The sequence below is a fragment of the Balaenoptera acutorostrata genome, chromosome 19 (assembly GCF_949987535.1).
Source record: "Balaenoptera acutorostrata chromosome 19, mBalAcu1.1, whole genome shotgun sequence".
In the NCBI taxonomy this organism is placed as follows: Eukaryota; Metazoa; Chordata; class Mammalia; order Artiodactyla; family Balaenopteridae; genus Balaenoptera; species Balaenoptera acutorostrata.
In genome coordinates this window covers 48,298,521-48,323,377 of record NC_080082.1, presented here as the reverse complement: position 1 = coordinate 48,323,377, position 24,857 = coordinate 48,298,521, and the positions used below count along the sequence as shown (strand labels likewise).

The 24,857-nt window shown below is 51.3% G+C and overlaps 1 protein-coding gene across 1 annotated transcript in view; it reads left to right on the top strand.

The window, feature by feature from the left end:
- Window positions 1-24,857, top strand: part of PEPD (peptidase D) — a 114,337-nt gene that overhangs the window by 38,776 nt on the left and 50,704 nt on the right. The window contains exons 8-9 of the mRNA XM_057534730.1: window positions 6,052-6,127; window positions 7,049-7,095. Of these exons, the coding sequence (XP_057390713.1) occupies window positions 6,052-6,127; window positions 7,049-7,095 (123 nt within the window). The remainder of the gene's footprint in view (window positions 1-6,051; window positions 6,128-7,048; window positions 7,096-24,857) is intronic.

Below are 24,857 nucleotides of genomic sequence, written 5' to 3'. Positions count from 1 at the left end.
GGCTGTGGTTCTGCTTTCCTGTTCAGCAGATGATTAAATTGATCTGAAGGTGGGGTAGGAAATAAAAGGAGATACTTCTGTGCTGTTTAATAGCTCGGCGCCGTGGATTTCAGTTAAGCACCTCTGGAAGCGTCACAGAAAAGCAAGCATGTCAGCCATTGCCATGCGCCTTCTCGGGTTTTGAGTGAGGCTGTGTTAACTTGAGTCGGTGTCATGCCAGTGTTAGAGCTGTTAATTACACGGAACGGAGGTGGCCTGTGTGTATTCATCAGGCAGCGGGTTAAGCTGTCTATTTCTATTCCCCTGCCTTTCCGTGCACGGGAGACGGTGAGGGGTGGATGGTTTGGGGCAGACACGCACCAGGATCCTGCATCCTGGGTAATGTGTCCCAAATTAGAAAAGGTACGTAGATGATGACTTAGATTCTTGGTGTGTCTGTGAAAAGTATTCCAGTAGGCTTGCTGCCTTTGTCTCCCGGTGAATAGGCATTTAACCCTAAGTCAACGAGAAAGCCTAGTGGAAAGTGGGGACCTGAGAGTAGCGGGGAGAACCTGACTTACCGTGCACTGGGAGGCTGGACACAGGGGGTGGGAGCAGTCAGGCCCTGGTCCCAGCTCTCCCTGCACGTGGCTCTCGACTGCCTGGCCCCGGTCAGGTCTCAGGCACACTCAGCTCACCACGGGCTGAACCACCGTTTTCTTCCTGGCTCTGGTTTCTCTGAGAGGACTGATGGATTGAGCTTCCTGAGGATATGTAATTCCAACCAGCTCTTTCCTTTCTGTCCCTCCTGTTGTTCTGGGATTTTACCCTTTGAATCCCTGGGTCACAGGGTAGGGAAGGAATGGCCGTGGGGGTCATGCGGTATGGAATTCCCGCACTCCTCTCCCTCAGAAGCCCCTGCACATTCATCTGCGGGAGAGATGGAATTCCTGTCCCTTCAAGTAGGTTTTGTGCAACGCTGTGGCACTTTGATGCTTAGAGACCGATTTTGGAAATACTTCATCCTGTCTTGGTACTATTTGAATCAGTGGAGCATTCAGACCTCACTTAATTGATGTCTTAATCCTGCATATAATGCCCAGAGGCAGTTTTGTGACCTGTGAATATTTAAGGAAAAAAAAGATTGCACGAATGAATCTCAGCTTGGTCCAGTTTTTGTCATTTCGGGCCAGTAGCAGGGGACTCTGTGCCTTCACCCCTGCCACCCTGCCTGTGGTGCTGCCTTTCCCCTCAAGCAACCCCCTTGATGTGGTGATACTCACAGGCCTGGCCACGAGCTGGGGACCCTGCCTGAGTGCCTTCATCTCCTGCACACGTCAGGCACCTCCTCTTGCTGCCGGAAGAGCCTGAGTTGCCTTCTGCCCAGATGTCTTTTTTTTTTAATTAATTAACTAATTAATTATTATTTTTGGCTGTTTTGGATCTTTGTTGCTGTGCACGGGCTTTCTCTAGTTGTGGCGAGCGGGGGCTACTCTTCGTCGCGGTGCAGGGGCTTCTCATTGTGGTTGCTTCTCTTGTTGCGGAGCACGGGCTCTAGGTGTGCAGGCTTCAGTAATTGTGGCACGTGGGCTCAGTAGCTGTGGCTCACAGGCTCTAGAGCGCAGGCTCAGTAGCTGTGGCGCACAGGCTTAGCTGCTTCCCAGACCAGGGCTCGGACCCGTGTCCCCTGCATTGGCAGGCAGATTCTTAACCACTGCACCACCAGGGAAGTCCTGCCCAGATGTCTTAAGTGGCATCAGTGCTGTCCTGTCCTGAGCCTTGGTCCTCTGATGCTTCCTGAAGGAGGTGACCTTCGTCCTCCCCTGGGGATAGAAGCCTTGCAGATGATACTTCTAACCACCACCCCACATGTCCTTGGGCTGGACAAGGCGGGGGCTGAGTGTGAAACTCAGCATCCCTCACTCCAAGGCGGCTGGGCCTACAGAGGCTGAACCCCAGCAGAATCCCCCTACCTTGCCTTTTTGTGCTCGGGAGTAAAGGAAATAGCCTCCTCAAATTCAGGGCAGTGAAGTCTTCCTGCAGATGAGGAGAAACTGTGCAGAATGCTGGAAAGTCTTACCGTTTTCTGCCGTGATCTTAAAAACGGTTTCTGGTGCTTGTGTTGTGGCGATAACGGGGCCAGGCGGGGATGCCTGACGCCAGGGCGAGACTTCAGCCCCAGAGTGCCCTGTGGACAGTTGGGTGAGCCGGCACACAGCAGCCTTTACTTTCAGGGCCCTTAAAGCTTGGATTCAACTGGGCCAGGCCAGTGCTCAGCCAGGCCGGCTTCACTGGAGAACTGCCTTTGCCCTGGTTCAGTTTGCTTTTTTTTAACATGACTGAAAAAATAAGTCCTGAGGCAACCAGCTAGAGGCCTGGTTTGTCATCTTCCCCAAAGTGAAATGAGAAAAGAAAGCAGGACTCTGGGCCTCGATGACGCAACATGCTTATCATCTCTCATAGGCAGGGGGCATGGTCTGGGCTCCAAGAATCCTCTCTCCTTGGGCTGATGGAGTCTTTTTCCCGGCTCTTTTCAAGCCTGAGGGTGCCTACGGGGCAGGGAGGAGGCGAGCGGAGAGCCTGTGAAGTGGGCCTCTGAGGCTGGGGCTGCCTCTTCCTGCCTCTGTGGCGGGGGGTGAGGCAGTGGTGGTGGGAGTTCGGACTGCTGAGGCCCGGGGAGGCTGTCCCCCACGCCCTGTGCTGCCCGGGGCCTGCCCGGCTGTGCGACATCCCACCACGACCTGGTGAACGGCCCAGGGAGGGCGGGGTGGAGGAGGCCTCCTTTTCTTTTTGACATGAACCATTCTCTCTCCTGGTTGGAAGAAAGGTGTTTTCCAGCTTTGGTGCAATGCCCAGGTACTATTGCTAACCCGTAGTTACTGTGTGTCTGCTCTGGGCCAGGCACTGTTCTAGCCCTGGGACCCTGCCCTCCAGGGCTATGGGCTTTTAGGGAGAGACGTAAATGAAAAGGAAATTACAAGCGTGATAGCTTACTGAGGATTCACATAGACTGCCCAGGGAATAGAGGGAGGGATCTAGCCTGGGAGGGGGCTGGAGGGAGCCCCTCCCTGCTTTCTGAGAAAGGAGCTAGAGGATGAATGTGCAGGAGCCGGTTCCAGGCAGAGGAGTCCCTGTCGGGGGTTGGGGGGTAAGTAGTGGAGACAAGCAGGGTGTGGCCTAGAGAGCCTCCTGGTCGCTGGATAGAGTTTTAACTTCATCTGGACGACATCTAGAGGCTACTAAAGGTTTTAAGCCAGGGAGAGCCTGGTCAGATTTGCATTGCCCGAAGATCCACAGCTGTGGTCGGGGAGCAGACAGGCCTGGAGGCCAGAAGAGCCAGAAGAGGTTGTCCAGGCTGGAGAGAGTGGGGTCTGGACGGAGCGAAAGGGGAGGCGTGAGAGGTTGTGGAGGTGGAACTGCCGCCCTTGGTCGTCGGTTGGATGTGGGAGTGATGGACGGATGAGAGGGAGGTGCCCAGGTGTCTGCATTAAGCAGTGGGAGGTGGGGAGCTGTGGCTGGAGATGGGAGCCTGCAGAAGGGTGGGAGTCTCTGTCCTGCTGAGCTGGAGGTGCCTGGGGGGGTCCTGCAGGTGGAATGCAGCTGAGAGGCCTATGCCAGAGCGGGGGGTTTGGGAGCAGGTGCAGTGGCAAGGCCGGGGGGCAGGGAGGGGAGGGCCCGTCAGAGATGGAGGAGGGGAGGCAGCCGAGCACGTGCCAGCAGAGGCAGGCGTCACGGTGCCTCTTGCTCTTGGGAGGTCACGGAATGCCTCTGGGTTTGGCACCCTGGGGGTTGTTATCCCACGTGTTGGTGAGGCGGTGCTGGCAGAGTGGCAGGGGCTGAAGGGAGAAGAGGGGAGGGGAGAGGGTTAGTGAGAAGATGGGGAGGAGGTTTGTAAAAGCTGCTCTCCCTCCTCTCCGGAGGCAAGGACTGTCAGGGTTTCCTTTCTGGAAGCGTGGCTGGGTGGTGGGGGGAAAGCTTGGCTGGAGGACGAGGTGAGTGGTCATGGAGCTTCCAGTAAGAGCGGCAGGTGCACAGAGGCGGTTGGGGGCTGGGATCTGAGCCCATGTGTGCGTGTTGGGGGGCTGAGCGTCACTGACAAGAGGGCACCCCTTCCCTTGTAGGCGGCGAGAGAGGGGAGGATGGGGGTGGGGAGGGCTTGGGAGTTTGGAGAAGAGGTGAGAGTACGTCCACCTGCTGGCTTCTGTGTTCTCCAGGAAGTAGGGGATGAGTTCATTCATGTGACAAGGAGCCCTGGGAGGGCCCCGAGGTGGAGGAAGTTGAGAGGAGCCTGGACGCTCCCCCTGTGACTCCCGGCAGAGCTGGGGTGTGTGGAGGCAGGTGGCAGCTGGCTGTGCCGTCCGCCCAGCTGAGTGCTTTCCCCCTCAGCCCTCGTGTCCTGCACACACAGGCCTGGGCTTTGGTTCATCCCTTGCGGGCGTTCGGCCGAGCCTGTGTGGATCGAAGGGCACAAGTCCTAGGGGGTCTAAAGTGTTGGCCGGAGTGGTGGCTAGAGGGCTGGACCAGGGCTCTAGGCTGAAGAGAGAGGCAGGGGGTCAGAGGCGGTTGTAGCCTGGGCCTGGTTCCCACCTGTGTTGTCACTCTGGTCGGCACCGCATCGGAGAATAGAGAGACCCGCTCCCAGCTCACAGATCCTCGGGCTGGGGCCGAGTAGGGCAGGAACGAAGCATCAGGGGCCGCTAGGTTATCTGTGAGTGGATTTGGACCACACCCTCCGGGGCACGGGAACCAGCGTTCTGTTCCCCCGGGGAAAAGCTGCTCCCAGCGCCCCGAGGTGGAGCCGGAGAGCAAGCTTAGGCTTCAGGGTCTGCCCCTGAGCAAAGGAGGCAGGTTCATCTGGAGGAAGTCTCAGTGGGTTGGGGGTTTGTCTTTCCTACATCCCCTGGAAGGTTTTACAGTCTTAGGAAGGTGTCCCTGTGCTGTACGATGCCTTCCTCCCCTCCCAGGGACAAATGGCTGGCTGTCCTACATGGGCGTCGTGGAGACAGCACAGGTCGGTAGCTGCCTCTGGTGGAGGTGGGAGCGCCTTCCCTGCCATCCTCAGCCGCCTTGGCGGTGGGCAGTGGTTGGACGAGGGTTGCGCTGTGGACGGAGGGGCAGGCGCTAATCTGCCATCATGACTCTCCGCTTTGCTGATCTTGAGGGGGCTTGAGCATGTTCCCTCCATGAGAGGGAGAGGTGGCTCTGTGGGAGCTTTGGTGAAGGCAGGTCACCTTCATAAAGGGAGCAGGGTCAGCCATGAGGGATGCACTGAGGATTCCATGCGCTTAAGGGCTGGGCCCACTGCCACTTAAATGCCGTGAGCTGGAGGTGCTTATTTGAAATGGGTAGAAGTAGAAAAAGAATATTTATTTAGCTTCTCTACGGGAGGCTTACTTGGGGTTGAGATTGATTGCAAGGACCAGAAACCTAACCAATTTTGGGCAAATGAACATGAGCTTATTGTGAGGACCCCAGTACCCCCCTGGAGTCCAGCTGGCAGGAGGCACAGCTGAGCCTTGAAAGGACGGCAGGGTCTGTTGGTTGCACTGCCCCGTCCCCATTCCCAGCTTGACCCTATCTCACGCAGGGGGCCTGAGTCACATGGTTTTCCAAGGCTGCCTGGACGGGTGGGTGTGGCGGGGGGAAATGGGAGAACTCTTCAACCATCTGGGCAGAGTTCTGGGAGTCAGCACACTCAAGATTCAGGTCCAGCAGCCTTGCCATGTAGATTGTATCCCCATTTAATGGATGAGGAAACTGAGTCTCAATGAGGCACCGTGTGTCTGGCTACAGAATCTGGGCTTCTGCCACCCACAGCGGCTTCCCGATCTTGTAACTGCAAACAGCCTGCACCCCTGAGGCTGGCGTTGGGTTGGGATGGGCTGTGCTTAGTGTAGCTCATCACTCCTGGGGCTTGGTGGCCCATCCTGCCCCCATCCTATGCCCAGGCAGCCCATCTGCAGCCCTGGGCTCCTTCCCAGGCTGTGCAGGGTGTGGAGGTTTCCCTGGAGGGGTCTGCCAGCTCCTGCTGGAAGTCGCTGACTTGCTGCTTCGTTTTTCTCCTTTCTGCAGCCGGGTCTTCAAGACAGACATGGAGCTGGAGGTTTTGCGCTACACCAATAAAATTTCCAGCGAGGCCCACCGGGAGGTAAGCTGGACGCTGGCTCATTGGACCTGCCATTCTGGGTGGGCTGGGGAAGCAGCATTGCTCTGTGTGGGGCAAGACGGCGGTGTCGAGGTGGACGGTCTTGGGGGGGCGCTGGTCCCCAGCAGGCAGGAAGTGTCACTGCGGACCCGAGATACGGTGCTGGCTGTTTACTGTTCCCCAGTGGGGACAGGGCAGGGAGGGACTGTCCTCACCTTAAGGTACCCACCCTCAGGGAACTTCCCAGCAAGAAGTCCCGACTTCCAGGACAGTAGAACTTTCCCTCCTCACATTCTGGCGGTCCCAGTTCCTTTTAAAGAATCTGTGGTCCTTAACCAAGATTCAAGCACGTTTATTACTAGCATCCATTTTTTGAAAACACCCTCACCTGGTTCTTTCCCAAACCTTCCCACTTTACCTGAGGAGCAGGAGCAAATAAGGAAGTTTATTTTTGGAAATGGGTCCGGGCCATTGGGATAGCCCAGTACCTGCTTACTGACATTTGCAGAGTTGTGTCAGGAGACAGATACAGATGGGTGTCATGGGGGGCAACACAATCTCTTCTCCGAGTTCATTTTCTCTGTGTTTTATAAGCAGGGAAACCTCTTAGGATAGTTGTCATAGGCTTCTGAGCATTAAGTATTCACCAAACATGTCTTGGCTAAATCTTCACTTGCCTCCCAAGGTGTTTATCGACTTCTGAACAGAAGTGCTCCGGAGTGGTTTAAATAAACTGTATGACTTCGGAGCTTTAAAAAAGTTCTAATTTGTCACATTTCTGCACCACTGTGTGCACGTATAATTCTTTTTTTATTTTTATTTTTTAAAGAAGAGATTCTTTTGAAAAAATGCTATACATTATTTATAAGGCGGTGTTACTTATCTCCTTAATACAAATGTCTTTGCTTAATATCCATCCTCCAGGTAATGAAGGCTGTAAAAGTGGGAATGAAAGAATATGAGATGGAAAGGTAAGCTGCTGTGTTTCTCTGGGTAAAGATTAAAATGTAAAAAACAGTAATTTACGTTCGCTGAGCAAGTAACAGATGAGGCGCGGCAGCCTGGCGCACAGATTGAGTGGGAATTAGGAGTAGGGCTTCGGCGTCGTGGGCAAAGAGGATTTTTCTTCCGACTGTGGCCACCTCCCTGGCTCTTGGCAGAGTGTTTGATGGTAATGGTCTTTGATTACTTTTCAGGGTGGTTTAGTGCCCCATCATTCCACTCTTGGACTTTGTTGCTGCAATTTGCAGGAAACTACCAAATAACTGCTATTGTGACTCTGAAAGCCGCTAGTAAAACAGCTTGCCATTTTTATGTGTAAACACTCCCATTATGTCTGCTGTGCTTGGACGACTGGGTTGCGGGTTGGTTAAGTGGCTCATAAAGCGTTCTGGAGAGCTCCATCATCCTGCAGCTCCAGTTAGGCTGCAGGGAGCCTGTTGCCACCCGGGGCCTTCCCAGGGCTGCCCTGCTGTGCTGGGTGTGGCCTGGCCAGCTCCTCAGCCCCGTGCCAGGACCCAGGGGTCAGTCAGCGTGCTGCGGCCCACAGCGTGAAGGAGCCCTGGGGTCAGACCCAAACTGCCCCGGTGGCTCCCCTCCCACCCACCTCCTGGGGCAGGAAGCCCCCATTCCCGAGTCTCTCACCAGTGACTGCACCGCGTGGGAGCCCCTGTGGGGATAAGACACTGAAGCTGCCGTTTTCTCCCCCTGTGACATAATAGGAAATGCGTATTTGGTCTCTGCCCCCAGTTCCTGGCACGGAGCTTGTAAAGCCTTTGAAATGCCCTGATAGAGAGGAGTATCTGTTGTTCTTTATAATAAGCCCCTTTCCACCGCACCTGAGTTTATGCTAATGAGGGACTGTCGGAGGCCCCGACCTCCTGGGAGAAGAGAGGGACTAGATATTGAGATTGAGTTCTGACCAGTGATTTAATCAATCCTGTATCTAAGGAGGTAATGGCACTTCCATAAGCCCTAAACCAAAGGGTTTGGAGAGCGTCTAGGTTGGTGAACACCTAGAGGAGGTGCTGGGAGGCTGGCATCCCTGGAGAGGGTTTGGAAGCTCCACGCCCCTCCCCCACGCCTTGCCCTGTGCCTCTTTTCCACTTGGCTCTTCCTGAGTTGTATTCTTCCTAATGAAGTGATAATAGTAAGTAAAGCGCTCTCCTGAGTTCTGGGAGCCATTCTAGCAAATTATGAAACCCAAGGCTAGGTTTTGTGGGAACCCCTGATTTAAGGCCGATGGGTCAGAGGTAAAGGAGGCCTGGACTTGTGATTGGTGCCTGAAGAGGGGGCAGTTTCGTGGGACTGAGCCCTTAACCTGTGGGGTCTGCACTAACTCTGGCAGTTAGTGTCAGAAGGTGTCCACAGAGAAATGGAAAATTGCTTAGTGTGGAAAACCTACATATTTGCTATCAGAAGTGTTGTGAGTACGAAAAAGCGTCTTACCTTGGACCCTCCACCCTGGGCTGCCCTCTCCTGCCTGGCCTTGTAAGAGCTTGGTGCTGCTGCCCCTTCCCCACCTCGCAGGGCCCATGTCCGCCCCAGGTACCCTCAGGGCCCGCTCTGCCTCCACACCTTAGCAGTGCAGAGTGAGGGCGAGGTACAGACAGAGTCGGCAGTGGGCACCGTGGGCATTTACAATCACCATCATGTGGCTTGGGGGTAGGCAGCTTTTTTCAAAGTCTAATAACCCTTAAAGGAGTCCTGAACAGCGAGCCTCTATATTTCTCTCCCCTTACCCTGGGAGGTAAGAGGTTAACATGGCCTCGGAGGCCCCGCTGCTGTGCCTTCCCAGGAGGGGCATGGAACAAGTGAGTCATCAAGGACCCGGCTCTGTCAGGCCAGCCCAAGGAGGACGGGGAAGGGGCGGAGCCGTCTAGCTCTTGCCTCCGTGCTCTGGGATTCCCAGGGTCCTTGCCCCAGCCCCGCCCCCACCCCCGACCTGGGACAGGACGAGTTCTGCGGGGCTGCCAGGGAGGTGGGCTGGGCAGTGGGTCCCTCAGATTGGCACTGGCCCAGAAGCCTGTTCCCAGCTGAATTGGCCCACAGTGACCCACAACTGATGCTTCAAATAAAACAACCCAGAAATTGGAGCAGGACTCGCTTGCTCCGGTGTGGGGCCACGCTGACTGCTGCGTTGTGCCCTAAACTGCGGGGAGTCCAGCTCTGAAGGTGGCTCCTGGGAGGGGCCTGAGCCGTCCTCGGTGTCCCAGAGCCAGAGCAACCTGGGTGTGAGTTCTGGGTCGGGGGCTGGTGACTCAGAATACCTCCCCCAGCTCCCTACTCCCCAACCCGAGGTAATAGAGGTCTTTTCTTTTAATGACAAATTTCAAATACCCCCCACCCGTAAGTAGAAGAGTATAATGAACGTCGAAGTCCCCATCAGGGTTTTCTGTTCCGTTTTGTTTTACTGGAGTATTTAAAATCAAACCCCAGACATTGTGTCATTTTACCTGTAAATACGTCAGCGGGTGTCTCAGTGGATGACGGTATTGTTTTCCTTTTCATGTAACCACTGTGTCATGATCACATCTAAGTAAGTTAACAGTAATCCTTAATGTTATAAATGTCTAGTTCATGTTGTCTAAAACTATCTTTTTAGAACTGGTTTGTATGAGTTGGGATTCAGGGTCTACACGTTGCGGTTGGCTGTTGTTTGAAGGAGACCCTCTTGTTGAGCTGAGCTCCGAGGAGATCTTACATTTGTCTACAAAGGGCTCAGCCTCCCGCTCCACACTGCGTCCCAGGTTGGTCCCACTGCTACCTCCTCTGTGGACCAGGGGCGGCCCTCGGAGAAATGATCCTGAGGCTCAGGGCCCGAAGCAGCCGCCCTGAGGGTGCTGAGTGGCATTAATCCAGCTCAACGTGCCAGGTGTGTGCCCTGTTGTGCACCTACTATGCGTCGTGCCCACCCTGCGGCTGGCCGTAGGGGGTACAGGGGGGAAGCAGTGGCTGCCCTCGCACCCTCAGCCCGGCAGGGGGGCCATCTGATCTCTGGGTCCCTGAGGCCTGAGAGCAGGGGGTTCCTGGGGTGGAGTGTGGGGAGGGGTTTTAAAAGCTGAGGCAGAGATAATGAGGACAAGAGACAGAGTCTGTTCCCGAAGGGCAGGTAGGAGGGGTGACCCTGGGAGGCAGATGGTGTCACCCCCTGGAGACAGTGGGAAGATGGTTCTCCCAGGACATTGGGGTGTCCCTGGCTGATTTGAGGAGGGCACCACCCACTGCCAGTGCCAGCCTAAGCCCGGGGGCGTCTGCAGTGGTGAGGGGGCCGATGTCGCTTTCTATGTCCCCACAGGCACGTCCCTGCCCAGGTAGCCTGGGATGCTGTTTGGTGGCCTGTGTCCTCGGAGCCTGGGAACTTTCTCTCGGAGGCCCCATCTCGTTAATCTGCAGTGTCTGCCCCGCAGTTGGTATCAGGAAATACGTGTGGGCGGGTTAGATGGATGGGCAGGAGAGAGAAGAAAATGTCCTGAACTACTTTTGCCTGTCTTCTCTGCCGCTGTGAACTTCAGCATTCTTCTCTTAACCAAGTGGGAGTATGAGATCGTGTCTAAAGCAGGTGGGGGCTCCCCAGGAGGTGTGGCCTCCTTAACACAGGCTGGACCGATGCCCAGGAAGGTCCAGGGCAGCGACTCTCGGGCAGGCCACCGACCCCTGGCTTAGAAGAGCATCCCTAGAACCTTCTGGACGTTCTGCTGAGAGCATGGCCAGCTCCAGCCCCACGGAGGGACACAGGGCAAGAAGGGCAGGGACTCCTGGGCATGGGGGTGGGGGGGAGATTGGGGCTGATTTTCTGGAAGGCGGGCATACCACCGGCACAACGGCGCTCAGACTCAGACAAGGGCCGCTGGCCAGGAGACCCAGTTCTAAGCCTCATCTTTTTGTTTTATCATCAAAGGTTTGTCATAAAATCTGGAAGGCACGTTAGAAACAAGGAAGCCAGCTGGTGGCATTTATTAAGACTCCTCCTCTGTGCTGTGCCTGCGAGCAGGGTTCCAGGGAAAATGAAAATCAGTTTCTGCAATTGAGGTGTGGTAACTTGTGTTAAACCAATAAGACGTTAATGTTTGGGTAAATCGGGTGCTAATGGCATCTGACTGCAGGCCCAACCAGGCATGCATCTTACCTCCTCATGTTACTTAATGTTAGTGGCGTCACCGGCTTATAGCCGGCTGGCATGGGGCTGGCAGCTGAATCAATTACCGGCAAACACTAATTTAGAGCATGCTCAATTGGCTGTGTAAGCAGGTCCCGGTGCACATTTGCCACAAGGAGATTAATAACTTGATGTTTTTGACAGTCTGGGACCTTAATTGAAATAACGCTCTCTTTCTCTCCAAGCTATGAACGGGGCATTTCGGGCCCTTTCCCGGCAGCTCCCGTGGGGGGTGTGGGAGTCATTTAACAGGCAGAGGGCTCTGTGAGGTGTACTAGGGGACAACACGGCGTTGTCCTCCTTCCCCAGCTGGCGTCCTTCTTGGCGGACAACCAGACCCCATCTGGACACCCCTGACAAGGCCTGGGTTTCCTTGTGCTCCGTCACAGGCATCAGCCCATAATAAGAGTCTCCTGTTTTCTTTGTCATTTTTTTTTTTTTTAGCATCTTTATTGGAGTATAATTGCTTTACATGGTGTGTTAGTTTCTGCTGTATAACAAAGTGAATCAGCTATACATATACGCATATCCCCATATCCCCTCCCTCTTGCGTCTTCCTCCCACCCTCCCTATCCCACCCCTCTAGGTGGTCACAAAGCACCGAGCTGATCTCCCTGTGCTATGCGGTTGCTTCCCACTAGCTATGGATTTTACATTTGGTAGTGTGTGTATGTCCATGCCACTCTCTCACTTCTTTCAGTCATTTGTTAATGTTGAACTGCATGGCTGGGCTACTCCGTGCTCAGAGTCGCCTTGCTTTTTGCTCCCCTTTGTCCAGATGGAGCAAGTCAGGAATCTGTGTGTTCAGTGTGCCCACTGGGCCCGGATTGGGGGTAGGGAGACAGGGCCAGGCCTGAGGGTCTTCCCCCCAGGGCTGGAGGGTGGGGGTCTCCCCCCTACAGACAACCCCCCACTACTCACACCACATACCACACACAGATACACACACACACACAAACACACCCCACCACACACCACACACACACACACACACACCACACACATACACTCCCCACCACTCATACCACATACAACACACACACCACCACCACACACCACACACATACACTCCAAAACACACACACACACTGCCCACCACTCACACCACACACACACACACACACCACCACCACACACCACACACATACACTCCAACACACACACACACACACACACACACTGCCCACCACTCATACCACACCACACACACACACCCCACCACACACCACACACACACTCCACACCACCCATACCACACACTCACACACACACACCAAAACAACACACACAACCACACACATACACTCCAAAACACGCACACACACACTCCCACCACTCATACCACATACCACACACACACACTCCAAAACACACACACACAGCCACACACATACACTCCAAAACACACACACACACACTCCCACCACTCATACCACACACACACCCACACACACCACACACACACACAACCACACACATACACTCCAAAACACACACACACACAGCCACACACATACACTCCAAAACACACACACATCCCCCACCACACACACACACACCCCACATGCACACCCACCACACACCACACACACACACACCACACACACACCCCCACACCACACACATACGCTCCAAAACACACACACACACACCACCACACACACCACACGCACACCCACCACACACCAGACATACTCCCCACCACTCACACCACATACCACACGCACACGTCCCACATCACATACACATACCACACACCATACCACATACTCACACACAGATTCCATCCAAGCCACGTGGTGCTGGATCAGTGGCTTGATCGGTGGTTGATCTTTCAGATTATCAACCCAGGGAGCAGGCTGCAAAAATCCTCGCTGTGTTCTTGTTAAAAAAGGCCTGTTTTTTTTTTTTTTTCCTGAGGATTAGAAAATTTAACTGTAGTGAGGGTAATTGGAAGGTGGGAGAGTTTACAGGAAACCCTGCACCGCTACTAACCCGTGGTGATTGTGTCTGCAGAGAGCGTAGGCAGGTGTGTCAGACCTTTTCTGTCTCTCCCGCCCAGGCCTCCGCAGCACAGTTACCCCCTGCGCCCACCCCTCACTCTTTGCAGTGCCACCCCACCCCCTTCTCGTCTGGACCAGCTTCTCTGTCAGATCTGCAGGAGCTGCATCTCCTGCTCTCAGGTTAGCGTCCTCTTCTTTCTCTGCCCATCCCTCCTGGTGCGCTGTCACCCCTGCGGGGCCATCTCTTAGACGCCTGGGCCTGCGTGGCCCTCCTCTCACTCTGGGTCTCTCTCTGCCTGGCATGCTGGGTGTGGTGGTCAGACATGGCCCTGTATATCTCTGAGCACCCCATGCGTCATGCTGGGATCCAGGTTTCATCGGTGATGGACAGCACCAAGAGGCCCTTATTCCTTCCTGCTTTCCTGGAGGTCCTGGAGATGTTCCCTGGAGTAGTCCAACGTAATCTGGTCTCAACCTAGGCAAGCTTGGGCCTCAGGGAGACTGCCCTCAGTTTATCTACCTCAGGAAGGTGCTAGATTTTGCCTGGGGCCTTTGCGGCAGGTCTGGGTCCAGGCAACCACTGAGAGCCCCTGGGTAAGAAAAGCTGTGATGGGCCCTTCTCCGTGGGCCTGGTCACTGTCTGGGCGGTGAGTGCCCTGCACCCTCCACAGCAGACATGTCACTCACTCTCGTTGGCCACTTTGAGGGATTAGGCTGCGGCCTGGCCTGCTGAGACCCCCAGGTCTGGGTGTGGCCCAGCCGGCTCTTTGCCTTGCGTTGCGTGGCTGGTGCGGCTTTCCTGCCAGCACCTCCTCGGCGGTTGCAGATGAGCCACACACAGCCCACCACGAAAGGGTCAGGAAACCCCCAACTGTTTGGTGCACCCCTCAGGAAGGCAGCCCATGAGTCCTGCACCCCACCGCACCTCGGCGTATTTGAGCCGAGCCCTTTCTGACAGAAGAGTCAGGGCCGTCTTGGGTGGAGAATTCCTGGGGTTTTGAGCAGGCTTTACCTCATCCTGGGCCCCCCGATACCAGGCAGGGCAGGTCCTGTGTGCCCACCCAGCCTGCTCTGTCTGCAGACCTGACATCAGAGAGGAGAACCCAGAGGCTCTGCTGAGCCTGGTGTCTGGGAGCGTAGCTGGGTCTTAGCGGTCGTGGGGATCTGTGGCTTAAAGCCTGGATAGCTCATCTTGCTTAAAAGGTAACTGAGAAATGGGCACATTTAGGACATAAACTAGCGTGATATCCAGCCAGAAAGCTGGGCGAAGAACCAGAGGGAAGGACTTCCTGCAAATGTGCACCCTGGTTGATGCAGCCCTAATTAGAGCTGTTGGGGGCAAAGCCAACAGAAGTAGGCATTTTCTTTTCAGATGCCGGGGGAATTGCCCCTGGAGAACCCACTGGGTAACCATGGTGCCAGCAGGCATCTTCATGGATTTGCCTCTAGTGTTTCACCATTGAACCTGGTGCTGTTGATTTTCAATAAATATTTATCATAAGTTTAAGGAAGTAGTGTCTTCTTCCTGGCTTACTAGGAGATTTTATCAGGAAAGGATGTTGAATTTTATCAGCTTTGTGTGTCTGTGTTTTAAGCAATTAATAAACTTTTGACTTTAGAACAGTTTTAGATCACAGAAAAGTTACAGGAATATTACAGACAGTTCTCTTTTTCCCCTGTTGTTAATGTGATTGTGATACATTGTGACCACTCATGAACAGTGTCTTTTTTGTTTTTGTTTTGTTTTTTTGTGTCTGCGTTGGGTCTTTGTTGCTGCGTGCGGGCTTTCTCTAGTTGCGATGAGCAGGGGCTACTCTTCGTTGCGGTGTGCTGGCTTCTCATTGAGGCGGCTTCTCTTATTGCAGAGCACAGGCTCTAGGTGTGTGGGCTTCAGTAGTTGCAGCACACAGGCTTAGTAGTTGCGGCACACTGGCTCTAGGGTGCGCGGGCTTCAGTAGTTGTGGCACATGGGCTTAGTTGCTCTGCGGCATGTGGGATCTTCCTGGACCTGGGATCGAACCCATGATCCCTGCATTGGCAGGCGGACTCCCAACCACTGCGCCACCAGGGAAGTCCATGAACAGTGTTGATATGTTATTATTATCAAAAGTCCATACTTTATTCCACTTTCCTTAGCTTTTACCTAATAACCTTTTTCTGTTCCAGGATCCCACATTACATTTCGGCTGCCCTGGGCTGTGGCCAGTTCTCTGATTCTCTGACTTTCCTTGTTTTCAGTGACCTTAACAGTTTTGAGTGGTACTGGTCAGGTATCTTGTAGAACGTCCCTCGGTTTTAGTTTTTCTGATGTTTTTGTCATGGTTAGACTGGAGATATGTGTCATTGGGAGGAGGACCCCAGAGGTAAAGTGCCACTTTTATATCTCATTGTTTCAAGGGTACATGTTAGTGAACTGACTTATCACTGATGTTGACCTTGATCACCTAACTGAGCTAGTATTTGTCAAGTTTCTCCACTGTAAACGTACTTGTTTTCCCCCTTTCCATACTGTTTTTTCAGAAGGCAGAATACACAGCCCACACTTAAGGAGTGGGGAGTTATACTCTATCTCCTTGAGCGGGGAATTATCTACATACACTATTTGTAATTCTTCTGTAAGGAAGATTTGTCTCTTGTCTCCTGTTTATTTATTCAATCGTTTATTTACTTATATCTGTATGGACTCATAGATATATATTTTATACTTTGGTTTATAAACCAATATTATCAATACATTATTTTGTTGCTTAAATTGTTCCAGCTTGGCCATTGGGGACTCTTTCATTTGGCTCCTGTGTCCCTCTGACACACTGAATAATTTTGCTTTTTGAACACTTTCTTAGTTTCTGGCACTGCAGGATGCTCCAGGCTCATCTTCTACATCCCTTGCTCCAGCCCTTGAATCCGCCATTTCTCTGAGGAGCCCCCGTTCCTTTTATTGGATCATGGTATCAGATACCAAGATTGGGCGCTGGGTGTTCCTTAGATTAATTTTATGACTAGACTTCCTGGTGCAGAGCCAGCCGGGCATCCCCGGCACACCCGACTTTGTTGTGGTGGATTACTATTTTAATAAGCTGCAGGATTGAAATGGGGAGGCAGTCCACGTTAGAGGTTAGGGCATGGTCTCTAGAGACTGGTGTCCTGGGTTTGGGTCCCAGTTGCGCCACTTACTGTGCCTCAGTTTCCTCATCTGGAAGAAAGGATAATAATAGCACTTCATAGGATAGTTGGGAGGATTTGGTGAATTAATATATGTATAGTATATAGAACAGTATATCTAGTAAGCATCATAATGATTGTTTTATGTATTTATTTAACATCTTTATTGGAGTATACTTGCTTTACAATGGTGTCTTAGTTTCTACTTTATAACAAAGTATAAAGTGGTCACAAAGCACCGAGCTGATTTCCCTGTGCTATACAGCTGCTTTCCACGAGCTATTTTACATTTGGTAGTGCATATATGTCCATGCTACTCTCTCACTTTGTCCCAGCTGACCCTTCCCCCTCCCCATATCCTCAAGTCCATTCTCTAGTAGGTCTGCATCTTTATTCCCGTATTGCCCCTAGCTTCTTCTGACCATTTTTTTTCTTTTTTTTTTTTAGATTGCATATATATGTGTTAGCATATGGTATTTGTTTTTCTCTTTCTGACTTACTTCACTCTGTATGACAGTCTCTAGGTCCATCCACCTCACTACAAATAACTCAGTTTTGTTCCTTTTTATGGCTGAGTAATATTCCATTGTATATATGTGCCACATCTTCTTTATCCATTCATCTGTCGATGGACACTTAGGTTGCTTCCATGTCGTGGCTGTTGTAAATAGAGCTGCAATGAACATTTTGGTACATGACTCTTTTTGAATTATGGTTTTCTCAAGGTATATGCCCAGTACTGGGATTGCTGGGTCATATGGTAGTTGTATTTTTAGATTTTTAAGGAACCTCCATACTGTTCTCCATAGTGGCTGTATCAGTTTACATTCCCGCCAACAGTGCAAGAGGGTTCCCTTTTCTCCACACCCTCTCCAGCATTTATTGTTTGTAGATTTTTTGATGATGGCCATTCTGACCAGTGTGAGGTGATACCTCATTGTAGTTCTGATTTGCATTTCTCTAATGATTAGTGATGTTGAGCATCCTTTCATGTGTGTGTTGGCAATCTGTATATCTTCTTTGGAGACATGTCTATTTAGGTCTTCTGCCTATTTTTGGATTGGGTTGTTTGTTTTTTTGATATTGAGCTGCATGAGCTGCTTGTAAATTTTGGAGATTAATCCTTTGTCTGTTGCTTCATTTGCAAATATTTTCTCCCATTCTGAAGGTTGTCTTTTTGTCTTGTTTATGGTTTCCTTTGCTGTGCAAAAGCTTTGAAGTTTCATTAGATCCCATTTCTTTATTTTTGTTTTTATTTCCATTTCTCTAGGAAGTGGGTCAAAAAGGATCTTGCTCTGATTTATGTCATAGAGTGTTTTCCCCTAAGAGTTTTATAGTGTCTGGCCTTACATTTAAGTCTTTAATCCATTTTGAGTTTATATTTGTGTATGGTGTTAGGGAGTGTTCTAATTTCATTCTTTTACATGTAGCTGTCCAGTTTTCCCAGCACCACCTTATTGAAGAGGCTGTCTTTTCTCCATTGTATATTCTTGCCTCCTTTATCAAAAATAAGGTGACCATCTGTGTGTGGGTTTATCTCTGGGCTTTCTATCCTGTTCCATTGATCTATGTTTCTGTTTTTGTGCCAGTACCATACTGTCTTGATTACTGTAGCTTTGTAGTATAGTCTGAAGTCCAGGAGCCTGATTCCTCCAGCTCCGTTTTTCATTCTCAAGATTGCTTTGGCTATTCGGGGTCTTTTGTGTTTCCATACAAATTGTGAAATTTTTTGTTCTAGTTCTGTGAAAAAGGCCATTGGTAGTTTGATAGGGATTGCATTGAATCTGTAGATTGCTTTCGGTAGTATAGTCATTTTCACAATGTTGATTCTTCCAATCCAAGGACATGGTATATCTCTCCATCTGTTTGTATCATCTTTAATTTCTTTCATCAGTGTCTTATAGATTTCTGCATACAGGTCTTTTGTCTCCTTAGGTAGGTTTATTCCTAGGTATTTTATTCTTTTTGTTGCAATGGTAAATGGGAGTGTTTCCTTAATTTCACTTTCAGATTTTTCATCATTAGTGTATAGGACATAATGATTGTTTGATGTTATTTTACTGGCATTGTATATAGGTTCAAAATAGGGGATTGAGGTAGACTTTTTTTTTTTAACTTCTTAGTCATATTTTAAGATGAGAGTTTTTGAGATCATGATCTGGGAAGCTCTCCACATTTTTCCATTTTTTGGAACAATTTAGAAAGCATAGGGGCTGTCTGTTCCTTGAAGGTATAAAGGAGTCTTTTGAAGCTGTCAGAACCTACTGTTACTTTGGAGAGAATTTCTTTGATGCCTTTTCAAATTTTTCCTGGAAAATTTTTGTTTTCATCAAGAATTTTAAACTTCTTAGAACCAAGTTATCAATTTTACTCTCTTAATTTTTAAAAATATGTGCTCTAGGGAATTCCCTGGCGGTCCAGTGGTTAGGACTCGGTGCTTTCACTTCCCCGGGCCCAGGTTTGATCTGTGGTCAGGGAACGAAGGTCCTGCAAGCCACACAGCGTGGCTCCCCACCCCCCCAAGAAATTCTCTATAACTGTAGTTGTATTTCCTTTCTCATTCCTAATATTATGTATTTGTGTTCTTTTTCTATTGCTTAGCATTGCCAGAATTATACCAGTTTTATTGGTATTTTCATAAAATCAGTTATTAAATGTATTTATTGGTTCTGCTTGTCTAACTCATGGATTCCCAGTTTTATTATTGATTTCTTTCTCCCCCCTTCCTGACCTTGTTTTTGAACATCCATCTTTTAACTTGTTTAGTTGAATCTTAGTTTTTTATTTTTTCCTCTTCAGTAATAAGTGAATTTTAGCTAATATATTTTTTAATGCTGCTTTGACCATATCCTAAGAGGTTTTGATTGATTTGTTTTTTAACCCAAGAAACGAACTAAGAGCATTTCTTTTCATTTCTAGGTAGATGTGTGGTTTGTTAACTTTTTATTATTAGTTTCTGGTTTTATCACCTTTATAGTGAGAGATTATAGTCTATGTAAATTTTGAGATTTTTCTTTGTGGCCTATTTAGACATATTCTTTGTCAATCTTTTATGGAATACTGGAAAATGTTTATTTTTTATTTGTAGAGTACATACTTTGGTGTACATGAAATCAGATTTCTTACCTTATTGCAGTCCTCTGCCTCCTTCCTTATTTTTGTATATTTAAGATTAAGAGAGATGGTTTTATGAATTCCTCTTTGTGATTCTTAGTAGCTTTTTTTTTATTCATTTCCATCCCAAGTTGTTTGACGTATAAAGGTTGACGATTAAGACTTTATTGTGATATTTTACCTTTTTACAGCTTTTAAGAACCATTTTGACCTAATTAATCCTTTTTATCTTGAATCTGACTTTAACTGATACTGGTTTTGCTATTAAATGTTTTCTTCTGTTGCATTTTCCTGGTGTATCTTTGCTTACTCCTTTATTTTGAATTTTGTTCATTGGTTGCAGTTTACCTGTTCCAAATTGAGCCCCTCCCAGTGTTAGGAGGGCCATTCGCATCTGTGGTGATGACCAGTATGTTTGGTTTTTCATCCAGAGTCTCCTTTGGTGCTTTCTGGTTTTTGTTCTGGCTTTGAAAGAAAATTTTTTTTTGTCGTTGGAAAGTTGGTGTTAAAAAGTTAATCATTTTAATAACAGTTATTTAGATGTCACTGTCTTACTGCATCCAGTGTGGACCCCTATTTCGTACTGTGTTTTCCCTTTCCTCTAAAGCATTTAGTTTGACCGCGCACATTGGAGAGTCCTTGTGTTGCCTCCTATGTGAAGGAGGGCTTTACTGGGTATTGAATCTCTGTTCTATGAACATGTTCCCTCCATTGTTGCCTGAGATCTTAGGCCAATCATATTCTTTCTCTTTTGTAGGGAACTTTTAATTTTCTTGCCTGATGTTTTTAGGACTCTTGAGTGCAGCAGTATTTCCCGAGGATCTGTCTCGGTACCGTTCTGAGCTTCAGCCGTGCTTTGGGAGTCATGGATCCCACTAGCCTCGCCAGCTGGGTGGGAGGCCCTGGAGGTGGCTCCTTGAGAAGAGGCATGAGTTGGGCCTCGTGTTAGCCGACAGCTCTTCAGCCAGGCAGCGCGGGTGGGTGCGGAGGGCAGCACAACTCAAGTGGCAAGACTCAGATCAGGTGTATTCTGACCTAAGCCAGTGAAAGGTAACGCAGAGAAGCAGTCACACCTACACACAGAGCAGACGAGGTGGAGGAGGACACAGCCTGTTGACTGTGATCCAGGTGACAGGTCCGGTGATGCCAGCAACAGCTCTGTGGAGTCAGGAACAGCTGGGCCACCAGCCAGGACAGGCCAGAGGCAGTGGCCGCGTGCACACTCAGGTGAGAATGTCACACGCTCTGTATTCCCTGTCTCTTGTCCCGCTGGTCACTCCCCAGGGACAGGCATTTATCCCCTTGGGTCATGTTATCTGAGACCTGTAATGTAATTATATATCATGTCACCCTGGACAGATTTCACTCCCTGGTCTCTCTGTGACTTCCTTCTCAGTTACAGGAGCTAACGTGGTGACCCATTGGGTGCCAGCAGCTGTGTAGACAGGCCTGGGGTTGTCCCTGCCTCGGGGCTCTCATCTTTTCTCTCATAATCCCCACTTCTGCATCGGCGGAAAGTTCACAAGCTTGTCTTCTCATTCACTTCCTGTGACCCCCTTCCAGAAGCTCTGCTCCTCCCTTATTACGCTCATTTTATAACTTGGCCACCACATCTGTGGTCTTAGAGAGCCCCTTTCCATTGTGGCCCCTTCTCCATCCATGACTGTTGGCTCTTGCTCTTCAGATGTGCTGACCTTGTGGAGCCCATAAAAACATGGGCCAGAGACTCTAAGTCGCCTCCGGTTTCCCGAAGGGAGACTTGCTCTGGCTCCTTCTGCACAGCTGACCGAGAGCTGTCTGATTGACCCTGAGATGCAGGGTGCCGCTGAAATGGCTCAGGCCCAGAAGAAAAGGGGAGGAAGGTTTGGGTTGCCTGTGGATTCACTGTCAAGTTGAGCCACCCAAAGGAGCTGAGGAGGGTGTGAGCCACACTGGGGGTGCAGCAGGCCTTTGCTCTCTGGCAGTGGGAGACATCTCCCCTGCGCTGGCTGCTGCTGGAGCTGGCTTTGGCCATACCCCATTAGGTGGCCTGCCTTCCCCCGGGGGCCCTGGTGAGAATGGGCTGCAGACCCTGTGGCTTTCCAGAAGCTTCTGTCAGGTTAGGGTCTTGTGGGGAGTGGAATCTCTGGTGTCCCTACTTCTTACTCCCCAGGAGGAATTTTCTAGCAAGACAAAGTCCAGAGGTTGTAAACTGGTGGGTAGCCTTTGGGCTAGACCCAGGGCGTAAGCAGTGTTAGTTTGGCCCACACAGTGGAATTTTTTGGTTTGTTTTGGTTATTCTAAGTCAACAGTTAAAAATCAGACTTCTCTGGGTTTCCCTAGATATTGAAATTGATAGTATCCTTGGGCTGAAACTCCCATAGAGCAGCAGCCCAGTTGGGCAGAGTAGCCTTTGGGGCACATGCTGCAGGCCCCACCCCTCCCTGATGCCTCCCCAGCACTGAGGCTGACCCCTTCCAGCACCTTTTCTCATGGCTCTCATGACATTGGTTCTTTCGTAGTTGAGAAAAATTTCTCATACCAGTGTCTCTATCAATAGAAGGAAAGAGGAAAAATAGTCAAAAGGGTCATGTATTTCAAGAAAAATGGGAGTGCTGTGGGGAAAATAAAAGGACTGTTTCTCATATTTTGTGTGTAAATCTCTGGTCAGCTTCACTCCTTTACAAGTTACCTGCCAGGTGCCCCTAGGCCTCTGAGCTGGTACTGGCCCTTACCCCGACCCTGGAGTAGCTTTTCTGCTTTTCTGTACAGGAGGAGCCCCATGGCAGATAGGAACGGGTGAGGATGTGGTGCGTGGACCAGGGGCCCATCTCGGAGGGCAGTCTGCCCTGTCTGGGTCCGATGGTCAGAAAGCATTGCCCTGGGTCTCAGGAGCGTCTGGTGAGGAATTATCCTGTAGGAGCTGTTATTTCGGTTTGGCCCCCAGAACAAGCAGACAGTTGTGATTTTGCTGCAAGGTTTGGTGCTGGTTTTTGGAAAATTCTCCTCCAGACCTATTACATTCTGGTGCAGAAGGATACTCCCTGTGGGAGCAATTATTCTGGGCTGGGAGTTTTTCCCTCCTAACTCTGAATTCTGTAGATGTCACGAAGGGTTTGGTCCAGGAGCTCTGAAAGCCCATTCCCGTACCTGCCAGCAGGCGTGTACGCTTCTAAAACCCGGAGGTGATGGATGCTGGAACCACAGAGAGGGTCTCCCGCTTAGAGGTTTCAACAACAGGGGCTGCTCTGAAGCCACAGTTGTGTCCCCCACGAGCCCCCGCAGGCCAGGCCGGCCTCTGTGCCCTGCACCGGGACTCCCCTTGGTCCCTGGCATGGAGGGTGGGCCGTGGGGACCTTTGAGCTTCTACTGTTGTCAAAGGGCCTGCCACGGTCCTGGCTGCGGCCTCCTCCTCCCGCAGGGCGAGGAAGGGTGCAGGGTCGGGTGGACGGTCAGGAGATGGGCTCCTGCAGCTCCCGTGGACCCGGGACTCTCCTCACACTGTGCTTGAGGCTCAGAAGAGACAGGGATGTCCAGGAACCAGGCTGCTGCTGCCTGGCTGGGGGCCATGTCCGGTGTTGGTGACAGGCCTCGGGCCAGGGGTCTGGGCTAGCATGTCGTCACTGTGGAGTGTCCTGGGTTCCTTCAGGCCCCAGTACTGCCATGACCCAAGTCCCTTCCTGTTCCCTGCTTCTCTGAGCAGAATGAGACGACGGCCCCTGCCCATGGGTGCAGCCCTGGCCACAAAGGCTGGCATGTCCCGGCCAGCACCTGCGGGAACCTGGTGTGGTTGCCGCTGCTCACAGACCCAGCTGGCTGCGTTTATGTTGATTCCACTGTTCCGTTAGAAAACCCAGTTCTGTGGCAGCCACGTCTCCTTATCCCCTTCTGCTCCAGCGTCATGCAGCTGTGCCTTCCCCCGGGGCCATCCTCCATGAACGTGCCACACCCCCGCCAGCCAGGTGGCCTGCACTTGTGACAGCACTTTGGGTCCCCTTGCTTGTGAGTGCAGCCCCCTACCGTCTGTGCCTGGGCCTGAGGTGGGGCTGTTCTCACATCCCGACCTTGAGGAGCAGCGCTGTGGCCGGCCCGGCAGCTCTCCTGGGTGTCCTGGCAAGGGCCAGGCGCTCTGTAGCCATTCCTCCAGCCTGGGGTGACTGGGGCCTGTTGGTGGAGAGCTCTGCCCGTCTAGCCCCTCGCACAGTGGATGCCTGGTGGCTGTTAGAGTCAGGGCCTGGCTCGGCTTGTTTTTGCTGTGTTGTGTTTTTTTTTTTAACATTTATTTATTTAAAAATTTTTTGACTGCGTCGGGTCTTAGTTGCAACACGTGGGATTTTCGTTGTGGCACGCGGGCTTCTCTCTAGTTGTGGTGCACGCGTGTGGGCTCCGTAGTTGTGGCGCGTGGGCTTAGTTGCCCTGCAGCATGTGGGATCTTAGTTCCCCGACCAGGGATCAAACCTGTGTCCCCTGCCTTGGAGGGCGGATTCTTTGCTACTGGACCACCAGGGAAGTCCCTGTTTTTGCTGTTTTACTTTGTCTTGCTGTTCATCCCAGCAAGAGAAGTGGGGTTTGACTGCTCGACCTGGAACTGGGCTGGTGGCTCTGGAGTTGGGCACCCTGGGTTGGGGAGGCTGGCATTGGCTGGGCCCTGCCCCCTTGGGTGGTGAGTAGCCCTTTTGTGGGATAGGGGTTCCTTGGGAGAAGGAACTGTACCAGTACCAGCTGCAGAACTGGGGAAAGAGGGTCCTCCTGGGGCGCCTCGTTTGCAAATGGGGTACCTTGTTGGTCCCACTAGCCACAGCCAGCTGGCGTGTGTCCCTGGGGCCCTGAGTGACATTCTGCTGAGGGGTAGGAAGGGCTTGACTGAGGCATGGGCAGCTGGTGCTGGCTTCAGCTGGACAAGTCACTGTCCCACGGGTGAAAAGACACAGGAAGGAGTGTGCAGGTGCCTGCGTGAGTCTGGGGCCCGGCTGCCAGCACAGCCCGTCCAATGAGAGTGTGGTCGGTGCCTTTCTCCCCAACGCGGGGTTACTCAGAATAGGCTCTACGCAGTCCGTATATTTTCAGCATGAGCTGGAGTCTTTGAATCATTTATCTTGGCAGCTCTTCTTGAAACTGGAGAAAGGTAAAAATTCATCTAGGTGCTGAGAAAGGAGCCTGGAAGAAAAAAGTGTCTGGTGGCTGCCGTGATGGGTGGCGTGCTTGCAGGTAGTGCTGGTGGCTCAGAGATCAAACAGCGGAGAAATGGTTTCCCAGGAAGAACTCAGGGAATTCTAAGTAGGTAATGAGTAGTGACTTTCTTTTGATTTACGGCAAG